General features: G+C 45.5%; 1 protein-coding gene across 1 annotated transcript in view; it reads left to right on the top strand.

Annotated features, from left to right (window-relative positions):
* AFDN (afadin, adherens junction formation factor) overlaps nt 1–15906 on the top strand; it is a 123761-nt gene that overhangs the window by 68685 nt on the left and 39170 nt on the right. The window contains exons 22-25 of the mRNA XM_040449246.1: nt 6803–7068; nt 8369–8512; nt 10003–10201; nt 13865–13968. Coding sequence (XP_040305180.1) covers nt 6803–7068; nt 8369–8512; nt 10003–10201; nt 13865–13968 — 713 coding nt within the window. The remainder of the gene's footprint in view (nt 1–6802; nt 7069–8368; nt 8513–10002; nt 10202–13864; nt 13969–15906) is intronic.

Genomic DNA, 15906 nt, shown 5'->3' with positions numbered 1-15906 from the left:
TTTTTAAGAGTCTCTTACGCTTTGGCTCTCTCCCACTCTAACCTTTTTTTTTTTTTTTTCCCCCTTCCCCTCCCCCATGGGTTTCTGTTAAGTTTCTCAGGATCCACATAAGAGTGAAAACATATGGTATCTGTCTGTCTCTGTATGGCTTATTTCACTTAGCATCACACTCTCCAGTTCCATCCACGTTGCTACAAAGGACCATATTTCATTCTTTCTCATTGCCACGTAGTACTCCATTGTGTATATAAACCACAATTTCTTTATCCATTCATCAGTTGATGGACATTTAGGCTCTTTCCATAATTTGGCTATTGTTGAGAGTGCTGCTATAAACATTGGGGTACAAGTGCCCCTATGCATCAGCACTCCTGTATCCCTTGGGTAAATTCCTAGCAGTGCTACTTCTGGGTCATAGGATAGGTCTATTTTTAATTTTTTGAGGAACCTCCACACTGTTTTCCAGAGTGGCTGCACCAGTTTGCATTCCCACCAACACTGCAAGAGGGTTCCCGTTTCTCCACATCCTCTGCAGCATCTAGAGTCTCCTGATTTGTTCATTTTGGCCACTCTGACTGGCGTGAAGTGATGCCTGAGTGTGGTTTTGATTTGTATTTCCCTGATGAGGAGCGACGTTGAGCATCTTTTCATGTGCCTGTTGGCCATCTGGATGTCTTCTTTAGAGAAGTGTCTGTTCATGTTTTCTGCCCATTTCTTCACTTGGTTATTTGTTTTTCGGGTGTGGAGTTTGGTGAGCTCTTTGTAGATTTTGGTGAAGTATGGACTTTTGAAACACAATCCCATCTGAGATGAAACTCTGGAGGGAGGTGCTGCCTGATGAAACTTTGGAAGGGACGGCTTGGACACTGACAGGGTAGAGGCAGGAAGTGGACAGAGGCCTGAGACAAAGGAGGCGTACTTGATTGCAGGTTGGTGAGAGTGCGAGATTCCTGCACCAGAGACTAGGAGCTGGGTGAAGCCATTTCCACCTTTCCTGATCCACCCCAGAAGCTAAGCTAAGCAGTGGCATCTAGTGGAGAATGGAGCCATCACACGTACCAACCAAGCACATCCCCCAGAAGACCAGCACAAGTCCATCCATCTGTTTAGTGTACAGATCATAGAGGGCTTCATAGTTTCAGTTCTAGGGAAAACTGGATGTAACTTCACTTGGTTTTCATTGTTTGCTGGCCCACTTATTTGTTTTCTTTGCTTCTGTTTTTGTTTAAATCTTTTTTTTTCCTCATTCTTTTTGTCCTCTTGGGTACAGAAAGAGCAAATTCTTTTTTATTTTTAAAATTTTTTCAATCTATTTTTATTTTCTTTTACGATTTTAAAATTTCTTTTAATTTCCTGACTTTTTTACTTTTTTTTTTCTTTCCTGTCTCTTCTTTCTCTCTTCCATAAAGCTTCTTTCAATAAGCAGACTGAAACACACTTAGGATATAGCTTCCTTTATTTGATTTTTGTTTTGTTTTGAATTTTTATTTTATAATTTTTTTCTTCTTGCAAAATGACAAAGATGGAAGAATTCACCCCAAAAGAAAGAACAGGAAGAAATGACAGCCAGGGACTTAATCAACATAGATATAAGATGTCTGAACTAGAATTTAAAACCACGATTATAAGAATACTAACTGCGGTTGAAAAACAACATAGAAGACACCAGAGAATCCCTTTCTCAGATAAAAAAACTAAAATCTAGTCAGGCTGAAATTAAAAATGCTATAACCGAGATGCAATCTTGAATGGTGCCACAATGGCAAGGATAGACGAAGCAGAGCAGCGAATCAGTGAGGTAGAAGATGAAATTGTGGAAAATAACAAAAATTATGGAAAATATGAAGCAGAAAAAAAGAGAAATGCAAAAGATGACGATACAAGACTTAGAGAACTTAGCAGCTTATTCAAAAGGAAAAACATTCGAATCCTAGAGGTCTCAGAAGATGAAGAGACAGAAAAAAGGTCAGAAGGTCTATGTGAGCAAATTATAGCTGTAAACTTCCCTAGCCTGGGGAAGGATACAGCCATCAAGATCCAGTAAGCATGGAGAACTCCCATTAGGTTCACCACAAACAAACCGTCACCAAGGTAGATCATAGTCAAATTCACAATATACACAGATAAGGAAAGAATTATGAGAGCAGCAAGGGGGAAAAAAAAGGTCCTTAACCTACAGGGAAAGACAAATCAGGTTCACAGCAGATCTGTCCACAGATACTTGGCAAGCCAGAAAGGAGTGGCAGGATATATTCAACGTGCTGAATCCGAAAAATACGCAGCCAAGAGTTTTATATCCATCAAGGCTGTCATTCAGAATAGGAGAAAGAGTTTTCTAGACAAAAACTAAAGGAGTTTGTGACCACTGTCCAGCCTTGCAGGAAATATTAAGGGGGACTATTTGGAGAAAAGACAAAAGACCAAAAGCAAAAAAGACTAGAAAGGACCAGAGAACATCACCAGAAACACCTAGCTCTACAGGCGGCACTACATGGCACTAAATTCATGGCACTAAATACATGGCACTAAATTCATATTTTCAATCACTCTAAATGTAAATGGACTAAATACTCCAAAAGACCTAAGATATCAGAAAGGATAAGAAAAGGCTTATCTGTATGCTGCCTGCAAGACTTATTTTAGACCTTACGGCACTTGCAGATTTGAAAGTAAGGGGATGGAGAACCATCTGTCATGCTAATGGTTGTCAAAAGAAAGCCAGAGTAGCCATTTTTATATCAGACAAACTAGATTTTACAACAAAGATTGTAACGAGATGAACAAGGGCATTATAACTAAAGAGTCTATCTACCAAGAAGATCTAACAATTGTAAATATGCGCCCAACTTGGAAGCACCCAAATATATATATCCATGAATCATGAACATAAATTCATTGACAATAATACCATAATAATAGGGGACTTCAGAACCCCACTTACAGCAATGGACAGATTAAGCAGAAAATCAACAAGGAAATGATGGCTTTGAATGACTTGACCAGATGGACTTAACAGATCTATTCAGAACACATCATCCTAAAGCAGCATTTCATTCTACACATTCTTCTTGAGTACACATGGAACATTCTCCAGAATAGATCACATACTGGTCACAAATCAGCCCTCAATAAGTACCGAAAGATTGAGATCATACCTTGAATGTTTTCACACCATAACACTATGAAACTAGAAATCAACCACAAGAAAAAAATTGGAAAGACCACAAATACTTGGGAGATTAAAGAATCTCCTACTAAAGAATGAATGGGTTATTAACCAAGAAATTAAAGTGGAAATTAAAAAGTGATGGAAGCCAATGAAAATGAAAACAGCGAAGGCTGTCATAAGAGGGAAATATATAGCAATCCAGGCCTTCCTAAAGTAGGAAGAAATGTCTCAAATACACAACCTAACCTTACACTTAAAAGAGCTGGAAAAAGAATGGCAAAGCCTAAAACCAGCAGAAGAAGCAAAATAAAGATTAGAGCAAAAATCAGCTGTCTTGAAATCAGAACAGTAGAACAGATCAATGAAACCAGGAGCTGATTCTTTGAAAGAAGTAACAAAATTGATAAACTGTATCCAGATTTATCAGAAAAGTAAAGGATGCAAATAAATAAAATCACGAACGAAAGAGGAGAGATCACAACCTACACCACAAAAACACAATGATAAGAGAACATTGTGAGCAATTGTATGCCAACAAATTGGGCAATCTGGAAGAAATGGACAAGTTCCTAGAAACATATAAACTACCAAAACTGAAACAGGAAGAAATAGAAAGTTTGAGCAGATCCATGACCATTAAAGAAATAGAAGCAGTAATCAAAACTCCCAACAAACAGCAGTCCAGGGCCAGGTGGTTTTTCAGGGGAATTCTATCATTTAAAGAAGGCTTAACACCTATTCTTTTGAAACTATTCCAAAAAACAGAAACAGAAGGAAAACTTCCAGACTCATTCTGAGTCCAACATTGCCTTGATTCCAAGAGCAGAGACCCCACTAAAAAGAACTACAGACCAATTTCCCTCATGAACACAGATGCAAAAATTCTCATACAAGATACTAGCAAACCAAATCCAACAACACATAAAAAGAATTATTCACCACGAGCAAGTGGGATTTATTCCTGGGCTGCAAGGCTGGTTTAATATCCACAAATCAATCAATGTGATACATCACATTAATAAAGGATAAGAACCACAGGATCCTCTTAATAGATACAGAGAAAGCATTTGACAAAATACAGCATTCTTTCTTGATAAAAAAATTATCAAAGGGATATAAGGAACACACCTCAAGATCATAAAGGCCTCATATGGAAGACCCACAGCTAATATCCTCATGGGGCAAAAACAGAGCTTTCCCCCTAAGGTCAGGAGCACAACAACAATGTCCACTCCCACCACTATTATTCAGCACAGTGTTGGAAGTCCTTGCCTCAGCAATCAGACAACAAAAAGAAAAGGGGTTCAAATTGGCAAGGAAGAAATCAAACTTACTCTTTGCAGAAGACATGATACTCTGTGAAAAACCCAAAGACTCCACCAAAAAACGCTGGAACTGATACATGAATTCAGCAAAGTTGCAGTGTGTAATATCAGCATACAGAGATCTGTTGCATTTCTATCCACCAATGATGAAGCAGCAGAAAGAGAATCAAGGAATTGATCCCATTTACAGTTGTATCAAAACCCATAAAATACCTAAGAATAAACTTAACCAAAGAGGTAAAAGATCTATGCACTGAAAACTACAGAGAGCTTATAAAAGAAATCGAGGACACAAATGGAAAAACATTCCATGCTCATGGATTGGAAGAATAAACGTTGTTAAAATGTTGATACTACCCAAAGCAATCTATATATTCAGTGCAATCCCTATCAAAATAACACAGCATTCTTCACAGAGCTAGAACAAACAATTCTAAAATTTGTATGAAACCAGAAAAGACCCCGAATAGTCAAAACCAAAGCTATAGGCATCACGGTTCCGGACTTCAACCTGTATTACAAAGCTTTAATCACGAAGACAATGTGGTACTGGCACAAAAACAGACACACAGTTCAATGGAACAGAATAGAGAATCTAGAAATGGACCCACAAACATAGGGCCAGATAATCTTAAAGCAATAAAGAATATTCAGTGGAAAAAAAGACTTTCTTCAGCAAATGGTGTTGGGAAAACTGGACAGCAACCTGCGAAAGAATGAACCGGGACCACTGTCTTGCACCATACACAAAAGCTCAAAATGGGTGAAAGACCTAAAATTAAGACCAGAAACCATCAGAATCCTAGAGGAGAAAACACGCAACAACCTCTTTGACCTCACCTGCAGGCAACTTACTTGACATGTCTCCAGAGACATGGGAAACAAAAGCAAAAGTGAACTATAGGGATGTCATCAAGAGAAAAAGCTTCTGCACCACAAAGGAAACAATCAACAAAACTAAAAGGTAGCCTACAGAATAGGAGAACATATTTGCAAATGACATATTGGATAAAAGGTTAGTATCCAAAATCTGTAAAGAACTTAAACTCAACACCACCCCCCCCCCAAAAAAAAACTAATCAGTGAAGAAATGGGCAAAAGACATGAACAGACACTTTTCCAAAGAAGACCTCCAGGTGGCTAACAGACACATGAAAACATGTTCAACCTCACTCATCATCAGGGAAATACAAACCAAAACCACAGTGAGATACCACCTCACACCTGTCAGAATGGCTAATATTAACAACTCAGGCAACAACAGATGCTGGCAAGGATGTGGAGAAAGGGGAACCCTTTTGCACTGTTGGTGGGAATGCACACTGGTGTGGCACTCTGGAAGACAGTGTGGAGCTTCCTCGAAAAATTAAAAATAGAACTACCCTATAACTCAGCAATTGTACTACTAGGTATTTATCCAAAGGACACAAAAATGCTGATTCGAAGGGGCCCATGCACCCCAGTGTTTATAGCAGTGCTATCAACAATAACCAAAGTATGGAAAGAGGCTAAATTTCCATCAACTGAGGAATGGATAAAGATGATGTGGTATCTCGGGGCGCCTGGGTGGCTCAGTCGGTTAAGCGGCCGACTTCGGCTCAGGTCATGATCTCGCGGTCCGTGAGTTCGAGCCCTGCATCGGGCTCTGTGCTGACAGCTCAGAGCCTGGAGCATGTTTCAGATTCTGTGTCTCCCTCTCTCTGACCCCCCCCCCCCAGTTCATGCTCTGTCTCTCCCTGTCTCAAAAATAAATAAATGTTAAAAAAAATTAATAAAAAAAATGATGTGGTACCTGTATACAATGGAATATTACTCGGTGATGAGAAAGAATGATGTCTTGCTACTTGCAACAATGTGGATGGAACTAGAGTGTATTATGCTACGCAGAATAAGTCAGTGAAAGACGAATATGATTTCCCTCGTGGAATTTAAGAAACACAGCAGATGAACATAGGGGAAGGGAAGGCAAAATAAGATACAACCAGAGGAGACAAATTAGACTCTTAAACACAGAACAGACTGAGGGTTGCTGGAGTGATGGTGGGTGGGCGGGATGGGCTAGATGGGTGATGGGCATCGAGGAGGGCACTTGTTGGCATGATCACGGGGTGTTATATGTGACTGTTTTTCAAAAAGTCTCTTAGGGTGAACTTAAGTGTAGTTAACACCCGTGTGGGTGTGACTCCTTCCTGTTTGAATAGATTAGTATCTTCAACATGACTAAATTGGTATTATTACCGTAATCGCTGTCTTCTCAAGCGCACCATTGATTCACAGACTCGTCTTTTCATCCCGTATCTCTGCACAGATGACGTCTTGCACACGCTCACGGGAGCGATGGCGCTGCTGAGGCGCTGCAGGGTCAATGCTGCTCTGACCATCCAGCTTTTCTCTCAGCTCTTCCACTTCATCAACATGTGGCTCTTCAACAGATTGGTGACCGACCCCGAGTCGGGACTGTGCTCTCACTATTGGGGGGCGATCATCCGCCAGCAGCTGGGGCACGTGGAAGCCTGGGCAGAGAAGCAGGGATTAGAGCTGGCGGCCGACTGTCACCTGAGCCGGATAGTGCAGGTGGGCTGAATCGAGTCTCCTCGCGCAGGTTCACGGACGTCGTTACGAGCGTCTCTCATTCAGTGCGGGGTGAGAACTTGGGTTCGGCACGGCCTCCATAGCCCCCGTTGGGGTTTTTCACGTGCTGTACTGGTGTGTCTGGGTCGCTGTAACAAGGTACCCCAAGCTCGGTGCTTAGACCACAGACACGGTCTCACGGTTGCTGAGGCCAGAAGTCCAAGACCAAGGTGTCGGCAAGGTGGTTCTCTGCCTTCATCTTCAGGGTGTTTTCCCTCTGTGCGTGCGTGTCTCAGATGTGCACTGTTTGTAAGGACACCAGTCGCGTTAGACCTGCCGCCCTCACTTCCTTCCACCATGACCCCGTCTCCAAGTAAGGCCCCATTCTGACGTAACGGGGTGAGGACTGCAGCATATGAACTTTAGGGGCCACAGTTCAGCCCATAACAGGTTGTAACCAGTAGCATAGATGTTGTTCAGAGGTTCTTTTTACTGAGACCGGTAGGTGTATTTCATAAAAGTCCTTCCTGAAAGGTGGATTCCAGCCAAAAACTGGGTAATAATTTGCTCTTCGTCACGTGGAGCCGGGAGAGCACAAAGCAAAAACCCATAGTAGACGTACGGAAGATAAAGAGAAGGGTCTGAGCGTAGCGCTTGGCAGTCCTCACCTCCCAAAGGACAGGAGCACGAGGAGGAGAAGGGGACCAAGGCGCACACGACAGCGCGGGCCCGACTCGTTCTCCAGGAGCCCTTGCACAGCCAACGACCGGAAACCACAGCTCCACAATCGAGGGAACGAGGATCCACAACCTCAAACCCAAGACTTTTGTTATCACAGAGTATAATTCTGTATTTTTTCTCAATTTCTGAATCTCTTTTAAGGTAATTTAGTACCAAAGGAGGCTGCTACCCTCCTCGCATGGCGGGAGCTGCTTGTGGGAAAGGTCATTACAGGGAAACTTCATTCAGACCCCAGTAATTGGTCATCGGACTAGTTACGTAAACTTTTAAGCTTCTCAGAATTTTTTAAAAGTCTTGTGAACATAAAGAATTGAATGTCATTTACGTTTCTGTATTTTAGTAAAATATAAATGTATATATGTTTAGTAAAATTATGAGGCTATCTAAACCCTTGCTAGACCATGTTTTTCAGTTCAGTTCAATGTCAATAGAAGTGTGTTGACTTAAAAAGATTCCGCGTTTCAGAATGAAATTAGCAAGTTCTTACTGTTTTAAGCATTATGTACAGGGGAACGGTTGTGAACTATTCCTGAATCGTATCTCCTGTTACTCTTCCAACCAGGCGACCACTTTGCTCACCATGGATAAATACGCTCCTGAGGACACCCCAAATATCAACAGCACCTGCTTTAAGTTAAATTCACTGCAGCTGCAGGCCTTGCTACAGAATTACCACTGTGCGCCCGATGAGCCCTTTATCCCCACGGTGAGTGAGGCGCCATGTTAGCCACACGGCACGACACACGTTCGCGTAGGGAAATTCCAGTTAGGGGGCTTTTAATAGTTATCTTTTTTCTGTAACAAATAAGCTAATATGCTTAATCATCTCATAAGATCATTTCTGTTGGTGTAGCTGTTAGGGTTTAGTACAAGAAGTAGAAACTAGGGGCGCCTGGCTGGCTCAGCCGGTTAAGTGTTCCTCTGGATTTCGGCTCAGGTCATGATCTCGTGGTTGGTGGGTTCGAGCCCTGTGTTGGGCTCTGCACTGACAGTGTGGAGCCTGCTGGGATTCTCTCTCTCCCTCTCCCTCTCCCCCCCTCCCTCTCTGCAACTGCCCCACTCGCTCTTGCTTTCAAAATAAATAAAATAAATGTTAAAAAAACAAAATAGAAACTCCACGAGCATTTAAAATAGGGAGGGATTTAATTCAGGGAATTAGGTTCTTGGAAAGACGTTGAGAGGACAGAGGAGAGGGAGGTGAGATGTCACCCTGGCTCACGGGCTCACCACTGTGACCTCTGAGGCTCAGAGGCCCCCAGGCCTCTGCCACGGGCGCGAAGCCCCACGTCACATCCCCCCACGGGCTGCCGACGGCAAGCGGCCCAGGGGCCTCCCCGACCTGTGTGGAGGTCGGCTGGTAAGAACCCCGTTTTGGCATCTGTGCCTCTTGGTAGAAGCCCGGCCCCTGGTGTGCGCCACGGCCCTGTTTATAGAGAGAGGAAGACGGCAGGTGCCGTGGTCACAGCCGAACCCCGTCTGCTCGCCGCAGGTCTCCTGAGAGGGGCAGTTCTTGGGGGGGGGGACGTGTCCACCTGTGGGACTGGGTTGATGCCAAGGAAGGACTCGAACAGAGTAGCCCAGGGTGGGAAACCCACAGGTGCCGGCCAACACACGGCACGTGGGAGCGCGGTGCAGCCACCCCGTTCACAGGGGACAAGTGGCTGCGGATACGGTGCGCCACCACCTGTCCGGGTTCCAGAGAAGACAGGTGCGTCCGTGGCGGCGCGGGCCCGGGAGGCTGATCCTGGGCGCGGGGGCGGGTTCTACGGGGAGGCCTCCGCTCCGTGAGCTGGTGCACTTGTCCACGGAGCTGCCTAGTGAGGGGCTGGGACCTTCCCTCTGTTGGCTGCGAGTGCGTGGTTTTATCCTGTTCACACTCACCCTTGGGTGAGCCTTTCCTGTCATTAAACGTTCTGAAAAAATCGGACTATTAGCAAGTGGGTATGAAAAAATTGCAGGGAGAAAACGGTTACCCTTGACAAGGGGAAGAGCCGCTTTCTGTTCACGCGTTAAAAGTGCGTGCCCCGTCCACGTTGCGTCGCTCTGCGAACTGGTGGTGTGCAAATCGACACGTTCACCCTCCCCCCGCAGCCCTGCCAGAGTGTGTCACCGCGCGAACGACAGAACTTCTTTGGATGGTTAGCCCGCTGCACCCGTGGCGCGTCTTCCTAATCCGTGCCTTCCTTTCCCCCCCAGGACCTGATAGAGAATGTCGTGGCCGTGGCCGAAAACACGGCCGACGAGCTGGCGCGCAGTGACGGGCGGGAGGTGCAGCTGGAAGAGGACCCTGATCTGCAGCTGCCTTTTCTTTTGCCGGAAGACGGCTATTCTTGTGACGTCGTCAGGAACGTTCCAAACGGTTTACAAGAATTTCTGGACCCTCTGTGCCAGAGAGGTGAGTCGCCTTTGCTGCGCCTGCGGTCTGCACCGCGGCCCGGGTCCAAGTGAGAACTGGCCGTGCCGCGTCCTCACGTGCAGTCCCCCGCATCGTGCACCCACCCTGTGCTTTCCGAGAAGGCTGTGTTCTGGGGCTCGGGAGTGAGCGCTCCACGGCGACAAGGGGACAGAAACGTGCAGCCACCAAGGGCACTTGCTGTGCACACTCGGTGTCACGGCCACACGTCTGCTGGGCTGGTAGGAAGGGCCTTTGGTTGCTCCTCCCTTGGTTTCTTGTGGGCCTGGAACGGAATCGTCCCCGGGGGGTGACGCGGCAGACGTGTCGGGGTGGCACCGGGTCTGGAATCGGACGGTCTGAGGCGTGACCTCAACCTCGTCACCTGTGACTTCCCCTCTGTGAAACGGCCACATGGATGGCGTGCCCCTCGTGGGATTGTCGTGAGGACTGAGCAGGCGCTCAGTGGCAGAGTGAGCCTCCGGCGTGGCCTCTGCCGTCACCGTGCCCAGTGCCCGCGGGGACCTGCCACGTGCTTGTTGGCCAGGCTCCAGCCTGTCTCGTCTCCGGGCAGCGTGCGCCCCTGGTTTGATCCTGTGCCTTTTTACGTATTGTTGGTGCATGTGGATAAAAATGCCACACTTAGACCTGAAGCATGAACTTTAAATTAGGCCAAGTTGCAGTCCCAGTCTGCTGCCTTATTTTGTACCGCAGAGCTCAGATGAGTAGAAAGATAGATTCAAAATTCAGAGTTTGTTTAAACAGAAACACTAATAGCAAAGTTAAGGTTTTATGTCCATCAGTATATAAATGTAGCGTGATTTGTAATCTCACTGAATATTCCACTTGCTACAATACATAGATTCTCATGTTTTTAAAGATCTTGACGGTTTAAAATTTTTTCACTTCACAAAGGCTGCTGCTTGTAAAGGGAGGGTTATGCGCTTCTACATCCCCCAGCAAATGTGGCTGGAGCCCCCCCTCCCCCCCTCCCCCCCAGGGATGGTGACCGCGGGCTCGGGGAGGTGGAGGCCAGGCGGCCTGTGCCGCTTGAAGGAACCTCGTGGGAAGGATAAAGGGACAGGCACGGAGCCTGTGTGAGCAGGGAAGAAGGGGGTCCGGGCCGCAGCATGCGTCTAAGAAAGCTGCGGTCGAGGTTGGGACTCTTGGGGCCACGGCTCCTGTCGGGGGACCCCACGTCCCGGCAGACTGGGGCTGAGCTGGTCTCTGGCACCACACCCATCAGCCGCGTTTCCTCAGCACCTCACACACCCGGGGAGGTGATGACGGGTGCCTTCCCAGACCTCCTCCTCCCTGTGGCCCTCCGCGGCCGGCCGGCCCGTCAGCGCTGGGCTTGCTGGCTCTCCTGCCCCCAGCTCGGCCCCGCCACCTCCAGGATCAAGCACACCAGTGGCCAAGCACGCTAAGCCACCTCCACGTGGTCTTAGTTCTCGACCTCGTTGTCAGCGTTGAACCGCGCGTTGTACGGCCCCGGACGCCCCTGTGCCTTGCTCCCTGCTGCCGCTGCTCGTTACTTTAAATCCGCATCAGGCAACCCTTTGTCAAGAAAACTCAGCCTCCTCCTTGCACTGAAGCCACTTTTCCACAAGGCCTTCTGTGTTCTCTTGGTTAGGGTTCTTGTGAGAGCACTTGAAGCACGTGAATACGTCCGTCCAGGGTCAGGCTCCGCGTACCCCTCAGCACCTAGCGGCGGGCTGCTGGGCGCCCAGGGCTCAACAAGCCCCGCTTCTCATTAATTCCTTGAGAACGAGCACGAGGGAAGACTAATTTACTGGCATTCTTCGGATGCGTACGTGTAATTTGTGGTGTGTGCACAGCTGTCAGTGTTGGGGTACGTGCCCTAGAGAGGTTTGCCAAGCTGGGAAGACTCCGGTCTTGCCTTGATGGTGAAGTGCACCTCGTGCCTTCCCCTGAGGCTCCCTTGCATGATTGATTTCAGGACATAGGTGATATTTCATCATGGTCTTGGCATCCCCACATCATTTCGTATGTGTTAGATGGTAACACAGCCTATTACACAGATGCCTTTAAAAGACTTACAAAGAACTGGGTGTTTTCTTTTATGACATCAGTGTTTTTGATTCTTCAAGCTTAATTCTTTGTAAGCCAAATAAAGAACTACTGTGCCCTCTCAGTGTATATTCCTTTTGTTTTCTCAAATCCTGCAGTTCTGTGAGAGAAGGCTGTAAAACCAGCTCGGACTCACACCTGACCTGAGATGTGTTCCTTAAGCTGAGGCAGCAGAGACTGTCTGCTTGACGTATGACCCAGCCTTGTTGTGGAACCCTGGTGTTTGAAAAAATAAGAAAATGATGAAAACTGTTAATTTCAAAAGTGTGCTAATCGATTACATGAGTATTACAATTCCCTAAAGCAGGAGAGAGAGAAGTTGCAGGTTTTATTTGAATGAAACTGGATTGAAACAGTGATTTAACAACAAAAAAAGACTATACGTTTATATCTTTATCTTAACCAAGTAATTGTGACGTGTCCTTTTCCCTTTACCGCAAAAAAAATGTCCTAAGTGCCCCCAGATAGCCATACTTTTCCTTACTGGTGGAATCCTAGTGTGGGAGAGGGCCCGCCAGCACCTACTGGGACTCTGCCCAGTCCTGGGTCCTCAGGGCACCCTGGGGCCGGGAGGGCCGCTGAAGAGCACACGTTTTGGGGGGGGGTGCTCTTCAGAGCTGCTAACTGCTAATAATAATGAGACCGCCGTGGAGAGAATTTAAGAACTGTGCAAGGCCTGTGTGATACGACTTTATCAAGAAATTTCTGGGAAACACAGAATAAGATCTCAATGAAGAATGACATAAATTGAAAGGCTTACTTTTGTAAAGATACCGTTTGTTCATGATGGGAATACCAAAGATTTTCCTTAAAACGTTACAAAATGATTCTAAGATTTATTTATAAGAGCTTTAGGTAACTAGTAAGGAAATTGGGACAAAGGGTAATGAATGAGTAGGGGCCCATCTTCCTGCAGAACCACCACACAGGTCACGTGACACCCTGGCCATCACCATACCGCCTGACTACGGGCAAACACCTGCATTAGCATTGTCCCTGGTCCCGCTGTGCAGGGCATCGCCCACACACAGGTCAGCAAGGAAGGAGGGGCAGCATAATTCAGTCATTTCTCCAACCAGTAACGACAACACTCCCCCCCCCACCCCCGGGGGGGGGGGCCCGGAGGGGAGACGAGTTTCACTTTTCGTCTTGATGTCGATCCGTTAGACCAAAAAATAATGATTTTAACTATCTGATAAGACCATTTTGAGAGGGAATAAAGGTGTAGAGTAAGAAAAGTAAATGCTGTTACTAGATACTAAGTATTTGATGCTTATTAATGTTGCTTCCCTTCTTGAAGATTGTTTTTGTTTTTTCTTTAATTTTTTTTTAATGTTTATTTTTGAGAGCGAGCAGGGGAGGGGCAGAGAGAGAGGGTGAGACACAGAATCTGAAGCAGGTTCCAGACTCTGAGCTGTGAGCACAGAGCCCAACACGGGGCTCGAACTTACAGATCGCGAGATCGTGACCTGAGCTGAAGTCGGACTTAACCAACTGAGCCACCCAGGTGCCCCTCGAAGATTGTTTTCACATGCTTTACTTTTCAGTTTTATAATTTGCTTGTTTTCTCCTTAGGGTTTTGCAGGTTAATTCCTCATGCACGTTCACCAGGTACTTGGACGATATATTTTGAAGGTGCAGATTATGAGAGCCATCTTCTGCGTGAGAACACAGAGCTGGCAAGTATTGTGAAGGGTGATGCGCGGGATAGAGACCGACCTGTATTCCTTATGATTCGAAAATGGAATGCAAACCCGTTCCTTGATTGTAGAGAGTGTTGTTGTGATAAAAAAAAAAAAAAATTTTTTTTTAATCATTTTTTTTTTTAAGATTTTATTTTTAAGTACTCTCTACACCCAATGTGGAGCTTGAACTCACAACCCCAAGATCAAGAGTCACAGGTTCCACCGACTGAGCCAGTCAGGGGGCCCTAAAAAACACCTTTAAGTACCAATTTTATTTAAAAATCTGAAACTGTGATTTATGTATATTTTTCCCATGCCATGTTTATACACTTTTTTCCATAAACAAATGATACTTTTAAAATTAAAAAATATTTCTGCTCACAGCTATACCAGTCTTACTGTTAATACGTGTTTTTTTGTTTGTTTGTTTTTAAATTTTTTTTTTCAACGTTTTTATTTTTATTTTTGGGACAGAGAGAGACAGAGCATGAACGGGGGAGGGGCAGAGAGGGAGGGAGACACAGAATCGGAAACAGGCTCCAGGCTCCGAGCCATCAGCCCAGAGCCCGACGCGGGGCTCGAACCCACGGGCCGCGAGATCGTGACCTGGCTGAAGTCGGACGCTTAACCGACTGCGCCACCCAGGCGCCCCTAATACGTGTTTTTAAACACATATTAATACAATAGCCTTAATGAATTTTATTAGGGAATATTTTTCTTTGGTAAAAATATTTTCTCCTTACAGTTGGTTCTACCCTGTATTAAGTTTGTATCACATCACTTAACATTTTGTATCTTTTGAAAGAGTAGTCAATCCCCATATTTGTTAGCTTCATACATTTTATGGAAGATTCTCCTTTGCTCCCTACAAGGAGTTTTAGACAACAAAGAATGTTTTTCCATGCCTGAGAACGTGACATGTACTGACATGTCTTTCATTAACATACGAGTGCAGAAAAAATAGAAACAAATGAAATCTTTCCTCCTTGAACTTTTGTTGAGTTGCTCAGTTTAAATATTTTGCTCTAATTGCCATTTTCATCTTTTAAACCACTTCAGGGTTCAGAGGAACAACAAACGTAACCATACTTTGTCAAGATTCCTGTGGCTAGGGCACGAGTGCATTACCTGTGATGAGATGTGGCCATTTATTCACTGCCCGCCTGTCCCCAGAAGGCATGGGGTAGGCCCCGTGTGCCCGAGCCAAGATTTAGAGATTCTGCCGGGTGAAAACAGCCACGGGACTTCATTATACTATCCCAGTTATGAATCAGTAGTCAGTCCAAACGTTTTGCCCATTTTATATATAACTTCTAAGAAAACGTAGATTTCCGTAAGGTGGTAATACTTAACGTAAGATAGTGTTTTGTGTATTTTGTGTATTGAATTCAAAGGGACTTTTTATCATGGCATAGTAGTCTACTTCAGATTTGAGTGCGTATCTCCAGCACCTGACTTAGTTGATAGTCGCCCGGTTAGGCCAGATAGCTGGGCGCTAACTGCTGGCACCACGCACGTGCTTCTCATACTCGCGTCCACCCTGCTAGCTGGTGGCCGAGTCCCATGCAACAGCAGTTACAGTTCCCAGATTTTACAGGAAAGAAGTACCTTGGTAGATGAGATCAGGGATTCCTCATCTTTCTAGTTTGTTCCAAGACCCCTCGGGAGATTCCAGGTCTTAATCTAAAAAAAAAAATTGTAACGTCACCCATTGTTTATTTTCCTTAAACTATTCTCTCGCTGACCTTGGTCCTAAATTAGAAGCCATATGTAATTACCACTCGTTGGCAGTGTGCCTTTGTACTTAGTGTACTTAATTGATTAAATTCTCCCTTAGTGTGTATGCGCTGGTGATTTTCTTCTTCAGCTCTGTTTATCCTCCGTGTGAGGTGCGACTTGTGTGTGACGTAACTGCAGCGGGTAATTCCCCGT

The sequence above is a fragment of the Herpailurus yagouaroundi genome, unplaced genomic scaffold (assembly GCF_014898765.1).
Source record: "Herpailurus yagouaroundi ecotype Mexico unplaced genomic scaffold, PumYag 198, whole genome shotgun sequence".
Taxonomy (NCBI): Eukaryota; Metazoa; Chordata; class Mammalia; order Carnivora; family Felidae; genus Herpailurus; species Herpailurus yagouaroundi.
The sequence above is the reverse complement of the archived record's forward strand: the minus strand, read 5'-3'. Positions and strand labels throughout refer to the sequence as shown.